Below are 22203 nucleotides of genomic sequence, written 5' to 3' on the forward strand. Positions count from 1 at the left end.
GTTGTCAGTGACGCAGCTGTTGCAAGCTGCGACTGACTCTGGATACTTGAATTCCCCTTTTTCATTGTTGTGTGAATTCTGCTTTGCCCAAGGCCCAACAGTTGCCCTTGAGCTCGACTTTGAACTGCCTGACACTCGCATGATCCAATCTGCTGGGAAAAAAAAGACATGGTTTTGTGCTATTTGGAGCCAAAGCCCATGATCACATCCTTGTATTTTACCTTGATATCAATAAATGACATTTAAGAGAAATGTTTTTAAACAGCTGTTGGGAGTTCTGTCAGATATTCAGGAAACAGTTTTAAATAAGTGACTGGCTTGTTCTGCAGTAGTATTGCTTTGCTGACGTTGGCATTCATTGAAAGAGGCATATTAACAGAGAATTAAGACATTCAACAGCAGCTTTAGTTGGCTACTTCAACAAATTTTGGTTGTTGACATTTCACATCATTTGACCCAGTCAGGTCGAAAGTTTGGCCAATTTATTTGCAGTTAAGATGATTTTTTCCATTTTATAAATCAGTCATTGCGTCGCCCCCTCTTTGATATTGTTGGGCGCTCAACCACTGTCTGGTAATGGTTGCTATCAGGCTGCCAGGCCCACGCATGTACTCATCATCTAATGCACGTGTTTTTAAGAACCATTTGATAAGCTCCTGCCAGCCATGTAGAGATAAACAGAGAAGCCAACTCATCCTCATTCCTAAGACGACATATAGCAACTATACTATCCCTATTGTGTGGTTCACATTTGCATTCCATAGTGGTGCACAAGTGTCACCTCTGTATACTGTGTAGCACCTCAAATGATCATACCATAATTTCCAGACTATAGAGCTCACTGGAATATTAGCTGCACCCACTAAATTTAAAAAGGTAAATAGGTCTTAAAAATGGTTTATTATTATGCTTGTATATTAATGTATGATATATATATGATGAGGATTACTTCTAAACTAGTTTTGATCCAGCATGGAGACTGACTCATGAAACAAACAACAAGCAATGTTCTGAACTTGAATCATGAACTCCTCACATGGTTTATTTACGTTAAAGCACTCAAAACGCACTGTTTTCGTCCACATTTCCGAACACCATTGTCAGTTTCAGCCGCTGCTTCTCATCTCTGGTCCTCCAGGAGATCGCTCTGTTGGCAGAGATGGGTACACATGGGCGAAAACAGTGCAACAGCGCTTTCATGTCAATAAAGCACCTGTGATTTCATTGGTTTGATGTTAATATTTTGCCAGCATGAGCTGTTACCATATATTAGCTGTGTCATATAAGCCACAGGGTTCAGGCCACAAGAAAAAAGTATCATCTTCTAATCTTCTAGTACAGAAATTAGAATATGGTACTATATGTACGCCGATCGCCACCACTCCACTCACATCCTACCCCCCATCCTCTTTTGAATGACTTGACAAGCACCTTCTCAGCATGGCCAGTCGCGCTATGCTCTCATATGGACTGTTACAACCGATTAACAAACAGTGATGACACGTGCACCTACTTGCAGTCTCTTTTTCTCATTGACAGACATATTTTATTCACCCAAAACACGACCAAGTTGTTCATGGGGTCAATGATTTTTTTTTTCAATTTCAACCAGCTTACATATTTTGAGTTTGTAATACATTTTTCTTTGCCGTTCTTATCATTTATTTTCTGAAAATAAATTGGTAATGTTCAATTCGATTAAAGAGCTTGTTATCTTCCACTACCCCCTCAAATGTTTTCTGTTGTGCTTTGTGATTCATACATTATAATAAATGCTAACTTCTCTGGTCATTTCTGTCTTTTTCTACAAAGAGAACTGCCAAGTTAGCAGCGACTTATTGTGCTTTCCCCACCAACATTTTGGGCAAAGATAACCTACTTTAGTCTGTTATGAAATACAGGGTTCGTCTAAAAACAAACCCAAATGTTTTTCTCTTAACAAGACAATGTTTACAAGGAAAAAATACCAACGCCATCCATTAGCATCGACGCTGACTTTCTCCTGACCTTTCCATTCTGCTGCTAAACAAAAAGACGTTCTCTGTTCAAGTCAGAAATGGATTCTCCTGATGCCCTCCTGGCATCATACTCTGAAGTGCAGATAATGTTCGCTGTTTCCCGGGCCTTCATATTTCTTGCCCACAAAATCTTTAATACTCGTGTGCGTGTGTGTGTGTGTGTGTCTGTGTGCCTCAGATTCCTCGGCGTACCTCCGGGCAGAGGTAGTTGCCCACTAACTGGGCCGCTGCCCTTTGACCTCATCTACACCGACTACCACGGCTTGCAGCAGATGAAGCAGCACATGGGCCTCTCGCTCAAGAAGCACAAGTAAGTGTGTTTATAATTATCTGCCGTCAGTGTATGTGTGTGTGTAAGGCTTCATTTTTAAGGCTCAGCAAGTTAAATGATTTATCCTGCCTCATCACCCTGCACTTTTGTTTCAAAGTTCTGTGTACAGTTTTCATTTTTTTCCTCCCTTGTTCTTGCTTCCAGCAAGGAGAGAGAAAAAGCGCAGATAAAAGTGAGCGACAGTGTGTGAAAATCAGAGGTTAAATGAAAGTGAAACTGACCAAGAGATGACTGGGGATAGACGTGTGACAGGGGAGACAGCAGAGGACTGTGGTGGAGAGCCGCCGCCACGAGTGGCTGTACATAAATGGACTCTCCATGTATTTTTAAAATCCAATTATAAGTGAGAAAAGTGCATTTCATCTGTGCTGGGGGAGCTCTTTTTTCTCTCCACACAAGCTGCTTTGCTGTGTGTCTCCCCTCCACTATTTGTCTTGTACGCACACACAGGAAAACCCACAAGATACCAGCGCGCCAGCAGTCTGCATCTAATTGCTTGCTGAGGTCAGCAGCTCTCCACTCTGTCATTATAGTGTGGATCTTGATTTCTATTGTTTCTAACAGGAAATGACATCTACAGATGAGAGGAGAAGGCTTTGCTCGAAAACTCACCATTCCTATTAGTAGTCTCTTCTGCTTTTAGTCCTATATATATATATATATATATATATATATAGATAGATAGATAGATAGATAGATAGATAGATAGATAGATAGATAGATAGATACTAAAGTGCATTAAGAACAATTGCAGCTGCTGAAAGATATTACTTTCTTTTGTTTGTTTGTTTTTTTACCGAAAACCAAAGAACATCAAACACCCAGCAACCAAATGTTTGCCATTGCACGTATGTCAACTGTAGGCTTATCGGACAACGTGAGTGCTTCTCTGATGCCTTCTCTGTAGCAAAGCCCATTAGAGGGCTTGGTAAATGTTCATAGAACTGAAGTTACATTCAGGTAACAATTTATTTTTTATTGTGTGATAATGCAGTGAAGTGTGGATGATATGAATAGATCTCAGTGAGACCTGTTCTGACAGACTGAGTCTGTCAAAACTTTTCACTCCGTCGTCCGTCTCTTTGCTCAGAGGATGAGTCAGTCCTCTATGAAAAGGAATAACACATGCTGGAGATGGTTACTTCAGTTGACAGGGCCAAGAACCAATGTGAGGTTCTCTAACATGAACCACTGCTGTGACGTGACTGTCGGTGCTTTGTGCTGCAGCCAAGACTCGTGCAGAGCCTGCCCAGCGTGTAGGTGTCATGCACTCCCCATCATAATGTCAGCTTCCCACTCCAGGTCATCGCACTCTGGCTACACTTTTAGTTTCGTCATTGGCTATCTCAGCGACTAACACATTAGCAGAAGATAATGATTCAATGGACATTTCTACATGTCTGGATCAAAATCTATGAAAATGTCAGGCAAGCATGTGACCTTGTGACACTTCAGGTGCATCATGTCATGACATGGAGGTGAAACAGTACACGGTTCAGTCCTTACCTCCATTTTTGGTCCACAGTTTCTGGTATTATTGTTTTGCCTTGTAGTCGGATCCAAGTCAAACAACCCAATTTATCGGCAGCACCTTGGTCTTTCCGTGGAGTGTCATGTCTTCCTTCTGTCACCAGTTAATGTCCCTGCATGGTTGTACGCGCCGGTCCGTTTCTTGGAGTTGGATCGTGTCAACACATGCATGGTCTCTAGCAGTGATGCCGCTTTGGCAATAAATGATCCCCGCCATGACTATATTCCCCACAAAGAATTCCCACATCACAGCAATCCTCATTTCACACTAGCACAATTTAACCCCAAAACAAAACTGGTAGAACACGGTCTGTGAGGGTACAAACACAAAGACACCTGAAGCATTGAATTGCCCAGCTCAACACTGTAAAGTGAGATACATTCTTTGTTGTTGCAGGAGACAAACTCCGGCAGCAACTCTTGTTTCATTTGCACGTGTGCACTTGTGATCATCTCCTGACATTAGTAGCTCACTTTGCTCTTATTCAAAACGTGACCAGAGAGCAACATCCTCGTTGCATATTTCATCGCACTAAGGAAGGGGTGAGAGTCGAGGAGAAGCAGCTGTGCAGCCAAGGACTCCCAGATGCCCTGCTTGTTAAAAGCCCGGTGTTAGGCAATATTTCATTGATAAAATGTATGGCACTTGAAACATTTACTGAAGTTCCTCAGTGAAAGATTGACATTGTACTTTAGTGGTGATATAAAATAAGCTGAACTTGCAAAGTCTCAACCGCAGAGAGATTCTAAAAATCTACTCTTCCTTTGAGAGGTTAAGCCTGTGTAAATTTCCACACTGAATGGAATGGTTGTGCATCTGCTCTGGTGCAGCTGGTGAGAGTTGGGGGACAAAGAAAAATATATATATGTATATATACACTCGGAAATTAACCGGAAAACCACTGTTATGTGTTTCTCCAAAGGGACAGGGAAGTGAGTGTCTGATACTTATTCATAAAAACGAAGTTGCATTTTCTTAAAGTTTTTATCAACTTTGTTTATTCCCTCCCTGATTTTATTTCCTTGTTCTGGCCGCAGACCTGGACTGATTTGTATTGCAGAGTGCAGTGAATTCAGGCTTGCGGAAATGAAATACAGAAGTCATTTTAACCCGACGTGGTGCAGGTTTTTGTGTGAGAACGTTAAATATGGATTGTTACAGTCCGTGGATTATTCATTAAAAAGTTAGCATTGGTTTTAAACATGTCTATTTACGAGCCGTTGTTTTATCGATCCATAAACACGGAGGCAAAACGTTGTTCATCGTAAGGAGATTCCATATATTTGTCTCTGACGACTTCATCCATTTGTCTCCCAGAGCAAATCATTGACCAGGTTTGGGTCAATGACAAACCTATTCACCTCTTCCACTCCCTCTTGCGCGCCACTCTCATTTCTCCCTGGTGCAAGCGCAGTCTAGTTAAGGCTGAGAGGCATCATCCATCACGTGCTCTGAGCATTGGGGCCCTTCAGCTCCCGTTAATTACTTTTGTTTTATGCCCCCAAAGACTTCCACGTTCATTTATTACGTCTGGACGACTTGAGAGCTGCCCCATGCTGTTGTGCTTTACGTGCGTGTGTGTGTGTGTGTGTTGAGATGCTCGCGGCAGAGAGAGGATGGTCTTAAATCAAGCCGGCTCATCAGATCATAAATCTTGCATATTGATTAGCTTTGCAAGCAGGATGAAATGCTCAGATGGAGACAGGCGATACACTCTGGGAACGTAACCACACAACCTTGATGCCTTCAGATGTTCTGAGGGCATCTCTGCCAGGCCGGAAGCTTTATTGAACAGCATCTTATTTCTGTCCATCCTGGACACCACCCCGCCCTGGTATGGCTCAAACATCTGCCCTGTCGAAATACAACGTGTCTTATTATGTAACTAGAATTGATCCACTGACTGACATATCAGTAAAGCAGTTTCTCAACAGCAATGAAAAGGTTTGATATGAATCCATTCTTTCGTGATGAGGCGCTTTAAGGGGGCGAGGTACAGCTGTATAAAGGATGTTGCAGACACAAGTGCTGAGCAGTGATGGTGACATTTAGTCTATGGCAGCCTGGTGTTAACACATTTCACAAAATCCATCTTCCCAAACTCAAAGTTTGGGCCAGAATGCCGATGTATCTCCACCCTGCTGGAGTCCTCCAGAGGACTGTTGAGCCTCGTCGAGCAGCCGTTTAACCCAGATTAGACCCCCACTCTGATCTCCTGTTAGATATTCAGCTCAGCAACTGCTTGCTTATCCCATCTTCCCCCGCCGTTCGTGTTCGCTCCCGTGGGGACCTCTTATCTATGTACAGGGAGATTTTTAGTTTCAGAGTCGACGATATGTAATCTAAGCAAGTGGGTAGGACAAAGACAAACTCACATTCTTCTGTGACCTCTAACAAATAGGGAAAAAAAGTTCTTGTTTTTAATATCCTTTGATATCGCTGGAGAAAGTTTTTCACTTTCTGTTCTTACTGTTGGCTGTGTTTGCAGTTCAGCGCCCTGTCAGGTATTAGATGTTGGGCGTCTAACTCCAGTGAATGATGAGGGGTTGTGCAGACAGCTAGTGTTTTGTTTTCGCTTGCTTTGATGTAGTGCTAGGCATTAATTCAGCTGTGCTGCTGATACATGACTGAACATATTCATTCCTCTTCTTCAAAATGACTGAAATATTCTTCTGGAATTGGAATACATTTCTTTTACTGTGTTTCATGTGTGACATTTCCTGAATTTTTTGATTAAATGATTTAATTCTCAGAGCGATTCGGACCACCAGCTGGATCTAGAGGATTCTGTATACTCTCTTATTATTAGAAGTATTACTTATAAAGTATAATTGTCTTTATTATTAATAGCAGTAGTAGTATTGTTATTGTTGTCAGTATTAGTATCAGTATTAATTGTTTCTGGCTTCTCTTATTTAACTTATTTTTTCAACTTATTTTTTTTTTTTTTTGTTATTGAAAGAAACCTTTTCCATATACAGTGTATATATATATATGTATTTCTTTATTTTATTTTTTGATCTATTTTCTTGCCCAGGGTTGTTATAAATATGTAGCGAGTGTGGCCCACCAGGAACACAAGATATAGATTTGATCTGGCGTTCATGTTGCTTGTAGTAACTTTTATTTCAATTGATTTATTTACGGCATACAATTTTAAGCCAGTTTCGATTTTTAACTGATGCTTAGTGTTAATCTTTAGTCCTTTCATCTTTAATGCTGTAAACACCTTCTGGGCAGAATAGCAACTCAGGCCAGGTGTTTTCAGCAGCTCTAAAACCAGAGCAGCTCAGGGTCAGGCTTCTGTCCGAACGTGGGTCTTTTCTCTGGAGACCTGCCTTGGTTTACTCGGGGCACTCTAGTCATCCCTGTGCCTTTCAAGTCAGCCTGATTTAGTTCTCCAGTTGAAGATGAGCTCTGAAATAATTGGAAGAGCTTGAGCTGTTGTGAGCATTTCAGTCAGATAGTTCAGATGAAGAGGGTTGGAGCTGCCGCTGGACATTTGATCCAACCTCTCAGCTCCATTGTCAGCCCTGTGGTCTCCCCCTCGGTGGGAGTGACTGTGAAAAGAAGTTAAGGTGACCATTCACCTGATGTATTGTCCACTTCTGATGTGATGTGGCGCCACTTCATCCCTCCATTATTCCACTTCTGTTGTGCTTCTCTGCCTGGTGAAAGCTCAACCGCTGTCTTCCATCTATTTCATATTTTATCTGTAAGAGCTCGCAGTAACAAAGCAAATGTGTTTTCTTTAACAATGTTCCTTGCTGGAGTTTTGTACTGTGAAACACGCGGTACACAAAAGCGATACCAGACACAAAAGATGTGGCCGGTGATGTCACACCAAATGGATCAAATCTGCAACTGAAAGACAAACGACATTACACAGGGATACAAATGCATCGCGAAAGAGAAGCAATTTCTCTTTCGCGAGCTGCTTCAGTAGACCATAAAAGAGAATAACAACAAGTCCTGTTGTATTTGTGTGGCTGAGAACTCGTTTGATCAGCCTGCTCTCTCGAGACTGCTGTGATGTGAGCGGAGAGGCTTCTGTGACAGACACAGCTGAAAACACAAACAGGCTGCATTTCTCTTGATGTTGCACTTCTCGATAAGAAATGCTTAGAAAGTTAATGTCAATGGCACAGTGACACGAATCCATTCTCTTAAGCTATTCAGCCCTTTGTGTGGTGACACACTGCTGGGGTGTACAGTTGGAAAGCAAAGTCGAAATCCTAAGTGGAAAAAGCTCCCTTCAATCATGTCCTATTGTTTATAGCACCTGGTTTTATTCAATTGTTTATGTCACGTATGGAAGCTACAGCTCCGTTTTTGTAATAACCATGTAATAAAGTATATTCTTATCTCTCGATCAAAAATATTTTGGCAGTCATCCCTCAGTCAGATCGAAGTGATGATCTTGGTAACGTGCTTCAGTTGGAGGTCCTCCTAACAAACAGCCTCTGTGTTTTGAGATAAAACTAAATGGTCTGGACACATAGAGAGAAGAGACAGGGAAGACAAGCCTTGAGGTTTGGGCTGAGCGATTAATCGTTCACAATTAATTATCATGGATATTTTCTGCTCGATGTCGGTTATTGAGCGTCACCCTGTTTATCGATTGGCCACGTCCCCTATGGTCACCAGAGGTCGCTGTGTTCTGAATCTGACTGATACAAACAGGACACGAGCTGAATAGGTGTGAGCAGGGCGGGTGCACGAGCTGCTGCAGGTGGAGCAGGCTGACTTGCAGTGGCACCTCTTCATGAGAAATGGTGAATGAATAGAAAAAAAATAAAGTCTGGACTCCTAACTACCGACGTATTGCCTCACATGTCTAGTTCCTGACACATAGTTTTACTTATAATCTGGACTACTATGTCAGCAAATAAGCAAACAGATTTTTGTCGCCGCCCGTACCGTAAAATATGGACATGGAAAAGTGAAGCATCCCTTATTGAACTAGAACAGGATGCGATTTGTTGCGTATCTAGAGGTGTCCTGAAGATGGAGCTGCCAGATTTGTGTCTCTCCTAGTGTGTGAACAGCCGCCATGTCTGTCTCTACCTGGCTGATTCTATTGTCAGGTGGAACCAGAAACGGCGGACGGGAGCCTGTGTTGGGAGTTGAACACAGAAAAAAGTCACTGCCATGTGCGAGACAGTTTTGTACATTGACTTGTTTTCAGATTGTGGCTTGATTTACATTTTTCTTGCGGTTGGTCTTACCAGGACTGTCTCTCCACAGTGCTTCTCCATGTCCTGTGATATACCTGCGAATGTGCATCTCCAATTTGTTTGCTTTGTTTTAACTGTGACTTTTATTCTGCACTTTGAGCTGCATTTCTGTGTGTAATTGTAAATATTAATTTAATGTGATTCGCACACCCAAAACAGAGAGTTCAACTGTTTTGTATAGATTGGTGTATATTGGTGTAAATCATTTCACTTGTGAAGGTTCATATGATATATTTACATTTTTATTTTGAATAAAACTGTATTTATTATGCTAAAAAATAACTCATGTGCTGAATACCGAATGTAAAATGTGGGTGTTAAGTTGGGTGTTTTTACTAATATTAACATATTTAATGTATAATTAATTAAAAAAAATACACTACAAATTATGTCAATATAATAAATAAATTGATGTTAATCATTTATATTAGTGCTTTAAACAAAACATCCATTCCAGCCACAGTGAACAGGCTAATAATGTAAACAGAAGGCTCTAGATGTGGTTCTATAGGGACTGGCCTCCAAGCAACTTGTCTGAGTTTAGTATGTTCCTGTGCTTGTGTGGGTGTCCTGCCTCCTACACTCCAAAAACACAAAACTAACTCAACTGAAAAAGAACATGTCGATCCCACCAATGAGCCCAGATGAGTTTAGAAGTGAAAGGTAGCTGAGAGACTTTGTCAGATTGTGAAAACAACTGTGCTGTTTCCGTTTTCCCAGGTGCCATATTCGCGTGATTGACACTTTCGGCACGGAGCCGGCCTACAATCACGAGGAGTATGCGACTCTGCATGGATACCGGACCAACTGGGGCTACTGGAACCTGAACGCACGGCAGTACATGACCATGTTCCGTGAGTGGAAGTCATTTCTACCTCGCGTGCTTTAGCTTTAGAAGCATCTCTTGTTGATTGTGCTTGAAAGACTTGAAACATCTGTGATGTGTCACCGGCTTTGAATCACAATATTAAAAGACTCTGCTCTTTCTTTGGCAGGTCTGGCTGTCGGTTGACTTTGAATCCTTAAATGCAACTATTTTCAGCATCCCCACATTATCAGTTATTGACTGTCTCCTGCTTCTATTTCTGCTCTGTCTCGCGCAAATGTTTTCAAAGCCTTCGCTACTGTCAGCCGCTTTCTTTCCCCCCCGAAACATCTGACACGCTGTCCTGTTCTCACATTGAGCGCTCAGCCACTGAGCACCACAGTTAAGCTGCAATTCAAGTCTGAGCCCAGGTGAAGAGCTCTTGTTGCGAAAGATAAGATAGAAAAGATAGAGAATTGAATTCTCCAATCCAAGTGTTGTTGAAGTTTTAGCAAGAATATTCATTTGCACATCAGGTGTGGCTTCAAAACATCCCACGTAAATGTACCTGGCAGATATCTGGGTTACATTTGTCATCGCCGTTCAGCTTTAAACTAATATTCATGACTTGAAGAGCAGCTTCACCGCACCTCATCGCTACCAAAACCTTCCAGGCCTATTTTTAACTCCAGCAGCTGGCTCGGTGACAATCACTATTTATAACACTTATGGATGTGATAATCACACTGTCGGGCCGCTCAAGTGAAGCAAACAAAGACAAACTGCTGTTTTCTTTTTCTTCTTCTGGCTCTCTAATAACAACGTAACCTTCTTTCTTCTCTCTTCGTTTCTCTCCCCTCTGCCTCCTCACAACTAATGACTAACACACACGTAGCGCACACACCAGACAACTCCTTCATGGGTTTCGTTTCCGAGGAACTCAATGAGACCGAGAAGAGGAACATCCAGCAGAATAAAGTCAACAACATGGCTGTGGTGTACGGGAAGGAGGCCAGCATGTGGAAGGTGCAAGCATGAGCATCCACTTGAACTTCATGTTCCATGTTTGGTATTAACCTGTTTGACTGCTTTCCCTTTCAAAACTGGCAACGTGCTGCTCCGTGCTATAGCTTCAGGTAAGATCCTTCTATTGTGGATGGATGGATGGATGGATAAGATAAGATAAGAGAGACTTTATTGCTCTCAAAAGGAGAAATGTACCATTACTGGAGCTCTGAATGGATGAATGGATGGATGGGTTTGCTGAACCCAAAAATGCATTTAACATTTGTTTGAAGAAACCAGAGCAAAAATAAACTCAAATCTAATCGGAGCTTTCAGACCAGAATACGATGAACAACTGAATGTGTTCTTCATTACTGCTCACCGTTGACTGTTCAAATTCAATCACTTCCATTTGCTGCTCCAAAAACCAGCAGGGGTGACGCACAGCCTGGAGAAGGATTTAGAGGTCTGTCATTCGCTCACACAACTCATGTTCAACACATAATGCCGGACAGCGAATGAAAGGAATTCACAAGAAATTCCAATTAAACAGAGAAAATACTATGCTTCTATTATGCCCTGTTGAATTGTCAAAAGCAAATATGTGCCATTATGTTTCTCCAACCAAATCCCTGTATCAACATGAGCTGTGAAATTGTTTTGATATTCACACAATCGTTGCGTCCTAATCACATGCACTGTTTTATAACCATTTTTTTTCATTTTTAAATAGAGATATGGATGGATTTACCTTCTACTCCCCCTCACATAATTCATAATTAGTGTGCGGGGGCCTCTTGTGTTTGGCGTCTGTTATATTAACATAATGCTAATGGTAATCATATTCATTACTTGAACACAAAACACATTTTTGCCCGTTTTCCTGCATGTTATATAAAAGAAATAATTATATTATTTCAAGAAAATACTTCTGTAGATTGGTTTCTTTTGGTTTAAAGCATTGCTCTTGTGAATGTCACATGTCACTAATATGTCACATGAACCATGTGACACATTTTTATTTGGAAGAAAATTTTATTTATTTTGCTGAACAACAAATGGCTGAATACCGAATGTAAAATGTGGGTGGTAATTTTTTTACTAATATTAAAATATTTCATGAATAATTCATTTTAACAAAATACATGACAAAATATTTCAGTATTTATTTAAAATAAATAAATTGATGTTCATGATGATGATCATTTATATTAGCGCTTCAAACAAAACATCTAATTGAAAAATGGTGTACTAGTAGATAGATAAAGCCAAACAAACATTTGGAACTAGTTAGCTTAGCCATAAAGAACAGGCGAGTCATGTAAACAGAAGGCTCAAGATAGTTTGGTGAACACTCTCACACGTTTCACTCTCCACTTTAAAAGAACTGAAAACTTCAACTCTGTATGCAGACGTTGGATCGCACTTTGCACTGAAGCGTCGCTATGACGATGGTCGGAACCTGCTGCGCTTAATGCTTGGCCAACAAATAAATGATGAAATAAAGAGGAAAGGTGTGATATGTGTGTCAGAAAGTCAAAATCATTGCATCTGTTTGGTTCTGTGAGACACAGTCGGTGCTATCTCTGCTGAAAATGGTGGATTGTGTTGCCAGAATTTAGTCTAGCAGAGTTCATTTCACCTCCACAGCGCATTTCTGTATTTGAAGAAAACATTAAGTTACATCACATTTTTTTTATTAATCGGACTAAAACTAATGGTGGACTTTTTTCATTACTTGGACACAAAACACATTTTTGCCCATTTTCTTGCGTATTATATATAAGAAATAATTCTATTATTTCAGGAAAATAGTCTGATACTACAGTAGTTTTCATCCCTCTCTGCCTCCAAACTTCAGTAGTTTTTTTCGTAAAATCATCTTTTTTCATTTGGTTTTCGTCACTCACAAAAAAAGTACCTTCATCATTCCCTGGAGCTGGAAAACAAGGTTCCAGCAGCTGGAATGCAGTTAATGATGGTGGAAAGCCTGACTACACTCTTGCAGCATGTCACAGCAGCGCTTGTTAGCCGCCGCGTGTCATTGTCCTCCGTCTCTCGCAGGAGGCTCTTCTCATCTTTCCTTGTCACGTTCCCAACTTCCACAAGACAAAAAGAAAAACACAATTCCGACCAGAGCCGGTGTCGGTCTTTTCATGTTAGGTGTTAATTGAAGGAGGGTTAAAAGGAAAAAGAGGAGCTTCCCTCGCGCGCTGGCGTGTTTCTCCGGCTAATTTGTGTTGTCTGCTGCACTTAGCGCTTGAGATAATCTCCTAATTGGTTCACAGAGGAAGCTATTGATCGCTACAACCTCCTATTATGGCCGCCGGAGGGAATGCACGCTTCAGCGCAGTGCTACAGTAAGCTGCTTAACACCGGACAAGCAGTCGATACTCTGGCCCAGGGTGACTTTCCATTCAACAGGGCTTTTTTCTGTGTCTTGTTTACACCAGCTGGTTTGTTTTCTGTTGCCCATCAACCTTGACCGTGGAAGAACTCCCAGTGCCAGGACCCACTGAATATTCTTTTCATTAAAAAGCAGGGCTCCAACATGAGACTTTCATATTCAGGAAGTGAATGGGCTGCGCAGGTATTTGCCCATCGCTGCCTTCATTTGAAGTTGAAGATGATTATTTGGACTTCTCTGCTGTTCTGAGCTTTTAAATCACATTTAGTCAAAAGAAACAGCTGAATGTCTCTAGTTTTTAGTCGTAATGTTTCCCAAAGTTGCAGGATGGTTATGAATTGGATTTCATTTTAATTGAATTTTAAGCACAATATTTAAAGAGTGTGGCTCAGGCGTATCAAATATTAGGAGTCTCACTCACTTTGAGCTGCTGAGAAGTGAAAGCTTATTTGGTTCCCATGACGAGCTCCTGAATGTGATGTAGCCTTGTGAATAAAAATATGTGGAAATTTAATATGAAGTCTACAGCTTACAGAGATGCATATAAATGAGCTCATTGTAGCCCCGCTGCAGTGCCTTAATATTTGGACTGAAATACACTTAGTTTAAATGCAATCCTCCCCTTCATTTTCTCCAAAAGAGCATTTAGCTGATGTTAATAATTTTTATGCACAAAAAAAGCTCATATTAGTGGTTAAAAACTGTGTTTGTCATAATATTGTGAGAATAAGTGTTGATATTTTTGGTTCAGACGCTGCCCATTTTCCTTTTATTTTGCTCTTCTTTTTATTGAGCTGCCAAAATGAGGGAGGAAAGTCATTGTTGGTGGCTCAGTCGAGTGGTTTCTCAAGTGTCTCCACTTAACAACTCTTCTTTAGCAGCTGTTGAACTACTCAAAGTATATAAACAGGATGAAGGTGGATCATATTTCATCTCTTCCAACAGGGAAAGGAGGGTTTTCTCCAGATATTGCACAAGTATATGGAGGTCCACGGCACGGTCTACTATGAGACACAAAGACCTCCAGAAGTCCCGGCTTTCGTGAAGAACCATGGTCTGCTGCCGCAGCATGAACTGCAGCAACTGCTACGCAAAGCAAAGGCAAGTGACTCCTGTCTTATTCGGTGCTCATGCAGTAGTTGGGGGTGTTGCTGTTTCTTCTTTTGTATATCATTGTCCTTTTATTTACTATCATTATTCTCCTTATTGATGATCACAAATAGCCTTTTTGCAGTGTTTGTATCCACATTATCGCTGCTTTTTAAGAAGAATCCAGAAAAGGTTGGGGAGTGAGTCATGGAACCATATTCAGTGTGGCCTTTTCCACATCACATTGTATTTTATTGAAGTAATGTTGATAATGTGTTACAGTTGAGGTTCAAACTGTGCTTTAATATATATTTAAATCATTCATTTGGGTCACTATGTCATACAAAGCCAGTCCATATGAACCACTGCATAAAATATTCACACTCATTCTGCATTTCTCCTTGATGTATCAGTTTCTGTTTATTCCCCCCAAGAATGCTTCAGTGACACCATAAACCAATCCAAAACAAACCAGATTTGTCTTCATTTTTTCACTGTAATTGAAACTAAACTCTGAAGCATGTTTTATTTCTGACAGCTCTTCATCGGCTTTGGTTTCCCGTACGAAGGCCCCGCCCCTCTGGAGGCCATTGCCAATGGATGCATCTTCCTGCAGCCCAAGTTTCAACCGCCTCACAGTTCTCTGAATCATGAATTCTTCAGAGGCAAACCTACTTCTCGAGAGGTGCGCTTTCTCTCCACAGCAAGCTAAACCCCAACGTATCCGAGAAATAATGGTTGAAAAGAAATGTTTTGTAACATTTGTTCGAGGACAGACATCTTCACATCACAAACATGATGTGTTTTTCCTTTTTTTTTTGCATTTGTAATCGGTGTATTGGCGAGGAATAACAGTGGAAAATTACATGGGAACTCAGCATGGCAGGAGCTTCCTCCCAGGGGTCGGTTGCAGCAGAGCATGACAGTTTGAGGCCAGGTGGTTGATAAGACCTAATGAGAGGTCATCAGGTGGCACTCTCCTTCCTTGGTGTTTCCTTGAGGAGGTCCACAACCTGAGAGCTCAACACGCTTCCGCGGTGTGTCCCATGACAGCGCTCAGTTATTCCTCCTACACAGCCTCTGATTGGCCCTTTCAGCTGCTCCCTACAAGACTTTCATGGATTAACCTTGGTCTTGGCATCAGAGTCCCGTCCCTCAAAGGAGCCTCAAACTGTGGGAATCAACCTGTGCTATTCTGTATTTATTACCAACTTATTACTCCTCAAGGTACATGAACGCCAAACACAACCTTTGCTGCTGACACCCAAGTTTTCCAGCGACCAAAAGAGCTTCCCCCTCCTTCTTAATGTATGTTTGAAAAGTAGGTTAATCTGCTGAGGGGGTGGGTGTAAGGTTGGAGGAATGTCAACATGGCAGATAGCAGACGCAGAATTGTTGCCCTGTATTTACTGTAGATGTATGTTTAAAGCAAAAAAAAAACAGCTCAGTAAGTCATGAATGCCAGCTGCTGCAATGATCAGCTTCTTCCATTTCACTTCTTCGCCTTGACTTTTTGCTCACTTGCATACATATCCATGTATGTCCTCAGCTGTCATTGGTTTACACTGCACCACCAGTTGGCCAAGTTTAGCTCTTTTAACCTCATTTGATGTGAATATATTGCCTGAAATGTGTCGCATGAAACATGCTGAAGCTGAAACTTTGTCGGCCTCCTGGGGCACTGTGAGCATTTTTATTGAAGGAGACCAAACTATCAGGTCAGGTTCAAGATTGGTGGTGTCAATTTCCGTTGGGAAGCCAAGTCCCTTGCTGCACCTGGCAGTGTGGGCTCTGGTGTTGGTGTGCCTTTCTAGGATAGCTCCTCAGCTCCAGGGTCGAACTGACTGGAGGAAATGAGGCGGCAGAAAGGCAGATGAAGGGCACTGACGTTGGCTTGTCTCCTTTCCACTGGCTGACATTCTGGGTGGAAGTAGCATATAGCGACATTACTGGTGGCATGAGCCACGTAAAAAAATAGATAGATAAAATAAATGGCGCACACATTTCTATCTACGCGGCTTGATATTTCGGGGGGGATCATGGTAAAATGTATATGTATACTGCCCATAAGTCACATGACCAGCTGTTCAGGTGAGCCTTACACAGTAAAGCAATGTGGCTCTTAGCCTCTGACTGGTTGGCCACCCCTCTTATATATCCTTAAACAGCATGATGCGCCACACATAAGAAGACGTTTTGGATCAGACCATCGCGATGTGATCCAAAACACACTGCTGCTTGAGCATGCATGACATCCAAAGGGATCAAGTGTGTCAAAACTCCACATGGGTCACCGGACTTGAATGAGTGGATCTATTCAAATAAAATGAAAAAAAATTTATATAACAGCGCATTGAGCTTTTGTATTGAAATTAAAAGATACTGATATAACGGCGCAGCACCAAACTTAAGAATGGAAATAGCATGAAGAAGTGGTCTCATGAACCCACACACTGGCTCTTCCAGTAACCTATTCCTGAGACATGGGATGATGTGTGGAGCCCTTATCACATGGAGTCTCAAAACACAACCGACGTTGTTGTGAGACCAGCTTTCACGAGTCACTCTGGGCTTTGTGTATGAAGAGAAAGCACCATCTTCACTTCACTCCCCGTAGTGCAATGAGTGGCTGGAGTTTACATTATTCAGAGAGACACATCCTCAAGAAGAGGGGGGGTCACTCCAGCGGCTGGAACTCTGCTGGGAGGGGAACAATTGAACTGCTCCTACTGTACATCTACTGACAATGATGCGATACAGTTTGGTGCACTCATTCGATTTCTAAAAAAGAATAAACACAAAACAAACACAAATGACTGTTCGCCAGTGGTGAAATTCCTGCTCTCTTTTTTCCCAGGTGTCCTCCCAGCATCCGTATGCAGAGCAGTACATCGGTAGACCTCATGTCATGACGGTGGACTACAACAACTCGATGGAGTTTGACGCTGCTATCCGCGAGATAATGAGAGCCAAGGCAAGTTTGCTCTTAATTTTGGCAGCCCAATTAGAAAGAGAAAAAGAAAAGATTGAAAAACAAAATTGTTTTCCTCAACAACAGAGGCGAGCTCGGAATATAGAACTGCGAGACATAAACGTGAGCTGAGAGGGAAAATGAGGGAAGAGAAGTTACCTGCAGTGGGAACGTTTTCATGAAGCAGTCGGCAGAGACTGCTAAAGTCTTCCGAGTGAGAAGTTGTGAAGTGGCTTTAAAGCTAGATTCATTTATACTTTGGTGGATTCATTTTAATGATCTCATTACGCATTGTTTTTACGGAGGTGAAAGCTTTTCTGTCTCTTAGGTAAATTGTCTCAGCAGAAATTAAGCTGAACGTCCACAAATAAGACAAAAACAAGTGCCGTTGTGGGATTCTTTTTTTAAATCAAGCAGCCGTTTGTGTGATTCAAGAGCAGCGCAGGCTTGGTTATTACTGTTTAGCACCCTGCGTTAGGATGCAGTGATTATACCTGTGTGAAACATTTGAATAGCAGACACTGGCTCAGTGGAACAATAGAGTGTCGCAGAGAGTTGGTAAAAATCTTCCCTGCCCAGCCTCCGACTGTTGTCTTAAAAGGGAAAATGGTATACCTCGGGTGCAAAGCTGTGTCATCACCACCGCGGGACGCAAACCCTTTGAACTTAATAAAACACCACCCACCCCTCTCTATAACAAGACATCCCTTACTTTTTCCTCTGTCTTTCACAACAACAGTACAAAGTCAGCCACCTTCACCTATCTTGATCATGGTCCCTCGTCTCTCCTATCCTGCTGTACTTCTCATTTACTCTCCTCTAACCTCTTTGGTCGTCTTCTTCTTCTAATCCCTGTGGGCTTCCTGGTCCCACTACTTGCACCAGAGTGAATGCGTTCAGCCCTTACCTGGTGCTGAGCACTTGGCTTTGACCAAACCTCGTGGCTGTAGTCAATTGCTGCTGCCATACTCTTGACATTGAGTCAGTTCTCTTCACCTCTCTGTTCTCAGCTTGTGTACTGATGTTTCACCGTGTCTTTGGCCCTTCACTCAGGTGTTCAATTATTCACGTGGGTCGTAAATAAGCCCTAAAGTGATTTGAGCAGCTCCGTACCATCCCACTGCTGACATCATTTGTGAGGGAAATTGGTTAACACCATTCCCACACCGGTTTTATCCTGGTCATCCTGGTAGCATTAGAAGCCTTTATGCTCAATGTTACGTACAGATCCAGATCCGGACCTGGACGGAACCTTCTGTCCATGCGCTGTGTAAATTTCGTCCATATTTCAGCACGTTTTAACAAAACTTATGGATCAGTGCCAATGGAAATCATTGGGGCGGTGTTGCTCTTATGAGACGCGAAGAAGAAGTATCACTGGCGGAACTTCTTTGCCCTCCAGTCGCAATGTATTTAATGGCCTCAGTGACCATCACCTCCTAAAATGCTGTTTGCTTTAGAGTTTGTCATATACTTTTGTGATATGCTTTTGACTGAGGGCTGCTCCCCCCAGTGGACATATTGTTGAACAGCAGTGCCAACGTTAAGTTCTCATGGAAGTATGTGATCAGTGACTTTAACATTGTTTGAAACACTCGTAAAGAGAGCATAAAGGGGTCTTTAACAAGTAAATATATGGAGTCATCTCATTGACATTCTGTGTGTCTATTTCCTAAAATGTGACATTCAAATTGCATAAATCACAGCTTTGGAAGGCAGACGTGTCTCATCATCTGCATCTCAATTCTACTGAAGAGTATGTGAGTTTGTCATTACAAGAGGATAACACATGCCCACAACAGAGCGTCGGAAATGTAAACACTGTCTGGCCTCACAGAAATGAGAACGTTTAGTTTGAAGTTGCACCACATTTTTATCTCTGAATGCTAATAGGTGGATCTTATCGGGCAGAATAAGTCAGCGCCTGTTTAACGGATCAGCGAGATAAGATGAATGGAAATGTGGCTCTTTTGTAGTTCTGTGTTTCTCTCCATTCACCGTGAGATGTAGCCTGACATTAATTACATGGGTGCAAATACAGAGATGACAAAGGATGATTAAGAAGTCTCAGGTTGGCAACTATAGAAAAGTCAGTGATAACGGAGAGGAGGCAGAGTCGACGGATATGCCTCTGGAAAAGTAAGGCTTCAAAGGCAAAAGAAAAAGTGTCAGTGACCTAAAATGGAGTCTGTTCAGCTCTAATTTTCTCTGTTAAAATCTTATTAGTGAATTATGAGTCCTATTTTGATCTTCAACATCGAACAATTGTTAAGTTTTGTGAATATAAAGAATTTTTTAAAGGTTATTTATGGGGTTTTTGAAAATCATTAAAAATCGACATATTAGCATTCCGTCTTTTCTCTATGGGGCCTAAAGCTTTATTTCGTTTCATTCTTGAATAACTTATACAACCAGTGTCGTGCTCCTTTCGAAGGACAAAGATCTTGACCTTTTAATAGCCTTTAAAGTCCATGTCTCAGTTGTAATTACAGAGCTTTTATCTTGAAGAGAAGAAGTGGCTGGTCTGTTGGTGACAACATTTGTCTATCGACCGACATCTGTTTTACATCAAAGCGTCCAAGAACGTCATGCAAAATCTAAAACAGCACAATATAAAACCAAAAGTGTGGAAAGTAAAAAAAAAAAAAGAAGATAATAAAAAGTTGCTATCTTGCCTTGGATCTCTCTTTTTCCGAACTGACTGCTTGTTTTCTCCTACAGCGTGAATTAGCTCTAAGCTTTAATCAGATTTGCTCTATGCAAATTTCTAAATTGCATCACTGCGTGTTCTTGTTTCTTATTGGTTTTCACTTTAAAATGGGCCAAGTCTGATTTCACACTTGCCTGAACATTGGACTGTTTTAATTCCAGATCAGAGGATCAATTTAGAGAAGTGCGTATGCTTCTCTAAAGATGTTTTCATACTTAAAGCGTTAAAAATGTTATTTTCCATCCACTTTTCCCTTGTGTTTTATGCAGATAAAAGACGTGACTGTCATCATTAATCAGCTGGTCAGTTGTCTCTGTATATTTTGGAAAATAATGGGAATAAATGAATCCTGTTTTTACATTCTGTTACACAGTACAGTTACGCTTGCCATACAGGCAAGTGTTTGTCATACAGTACCTACTGTAGAAAGGCACTGAAACAGCGCAAACTGACGCCCGGTCTTTGTTAAAATAGTGTACAATTAAATGAATGGATAACCTCGTAGTCTGTATCGCTGGTCAGTGTGTTGAAGTGATGTCCACTGAACAATCTTGCATGTTGTTCCTTATATGGTCACGTGATTCAGCTTCAGCTGGAACGATGAATGGAGTACATTTTAGTATGTTTATGAATATCACCAAATATCACCAAATTCCAGTCACTTCTAAGGTATCTGCTTTCTACCAGTCCTGGGGCCTCATGTACAGCAGCACAAGAAGATTAAAAGGACAGCGCACATGCTTATACACAGCAAAATCAGCGGCATGTTCCAAACAGCAGCAGTCAACGTTGATGAGTGGTGTAGCGGGCAAACCTCTCTTAGACCTGTCCCATTCTAACATCACAACATGCGTGTCACAACAGGAAATATTTTCATTCAAATCAATATCTAGATCAAATGTGATGCACAAACACAGTTGACCAACATTATGAGGCTCTTCAACACATCCATACATTTGCCTTAGATAAGATCAAACTACAAGACCTTTTGTTCGACGCACTGTTATTGGAATATGTAGCAGTAGCAGTGTCAAAAATATCCACTAAAGTGCATGCGGGTTTTCATTCCAACCCTACAAGCATATATATATATAAGTTGACCAATAAGGTGTCAGCTAAAATGAGACTGTCAGTCACCTGACTGGTGAGAAGGTAGGAACACAAGCCTGCACCCACTGTGACCCTGTTTGACACCCCTGACACGGGTCTTTAAATGGTCAGTCATTTCGCTCATGGTGCTGAACTCAAGCACAGAGCCTCATAAGTCGTGAGTGACACTGACATGTTTCAGGTTTGCGTTCTATTCAGTTGTTTTTCTCTTGTCTATTTAGAGCGTCTAACTGTGAAAGGCGGTAATCTTCTGTGCTTAGCTCATTTACATATGATTTGCATATTTAAATGAAGACATGGAAAAGGAGGCGTGGGGGACTCCAACATCTCCACTCGACTCCACTTTGATTAACAGTAGTGTTCCCTGGTCTTGTTTTGCCAGGATAAGAATGCGCTAGCTCGACCAACGGTCTCCTCAATGTGAGGAGATCTGGGCTCCACCAAAATGCTCTGTGTCTTTATCAGCACTTATTTTTATTGGCATGTCAATGTAAGTTATTTTGCAGACAGACAGATCAAAGTCAGGCTGTCACAAAGCCCAAGGGTCTTCAACTGGGGTCTCAGCAGGCAGTCAGGAGTCTGAAGCCTGTCACTAGAAGAGGTCACTGTGCCGCTGCTTGTTTCAGCTGACACCTGATTGGTCCACCTCCGTGGGCTTCACAGACTGGAACAAAAACCTCCATCACCCGCTCTTTGAGAATCATCTGCAGGACCCCTGATGTGGCCACTTCAGCAGAGCTATACAGCAGAATTTCTGAGTGGACTGCCAACCATTTTCCTCCTGTTATAATGAAGCTTTGAAAGAAAATGTGAAAGTTCATGTCCTGGTTCAGAGTATTCAAATTGCATTGTAGTGTTCAGCTGAGTTTCATTTCTTAAAATGAACCTTTCCTTAGCTTCCTTTATTTTATTCGGCTTAATTCCATGTCGAGACAACTGAAGTTATGACCTCATCAATTGTGACAAAGATAGCACCATCTCCCGGAGGA

General features: G+C 41.6%; 1 protein-coding gene across 1 annotated transcript in view; it reads left to right on the forward strand.

Moving 5' to 3' along the window:
• Positions 1 to 22203, forward strand: part of LOC128754458 (alpha-1,6-mannosylglycoprotein 6-beta-N-acetylglucosaminyltransferase B-like) — a 99088-nt gene that overhangs the window by 71490 nt on the left and 5395 nt on the right. The window contains exons 9-14 of the mRNA XM_053857084.1: positions 2197 to 2328; positions 9838 to 9971; positions 10818 to 10949; positions 14272 to 14435; positions 14962 to 15108; positions 17281 to 17397. Of these exons, the coding sequence (XP_053713059.1) occupies positions 2197 to 2328; positions 9838 to 9971; positions 10818 to 10949; positions 14272 to 14435; positions 14962 to 15108; positions 17281 to 17397 (826 nt within the window). The remainder of the gene's footprint in view (positions 1 to 2196; positions 2329 to 9837; positions 9972 to 10817; positions 10950 to 14271; positions 14436 to 14961; positions 15109 to 17280; positions 17398 to 22203) is intronic.

Source organism: Synchiropus splendidus, chromosome 2 (assembly GCF_027744825.2).
Source record: "Synchiropus splendidus isolate RoL2022-P1 chromosome 2, RoL_Sspl_1.0, whole genome shotgun sequence".
Taxonomy (NCBI): domain Eukaryota; kingdom Metazoa; phylum Chordata; class Actinopteri; order Syngnathiformes; family Callionymidae; genus Synchiropus; species Synchiropus splendidus.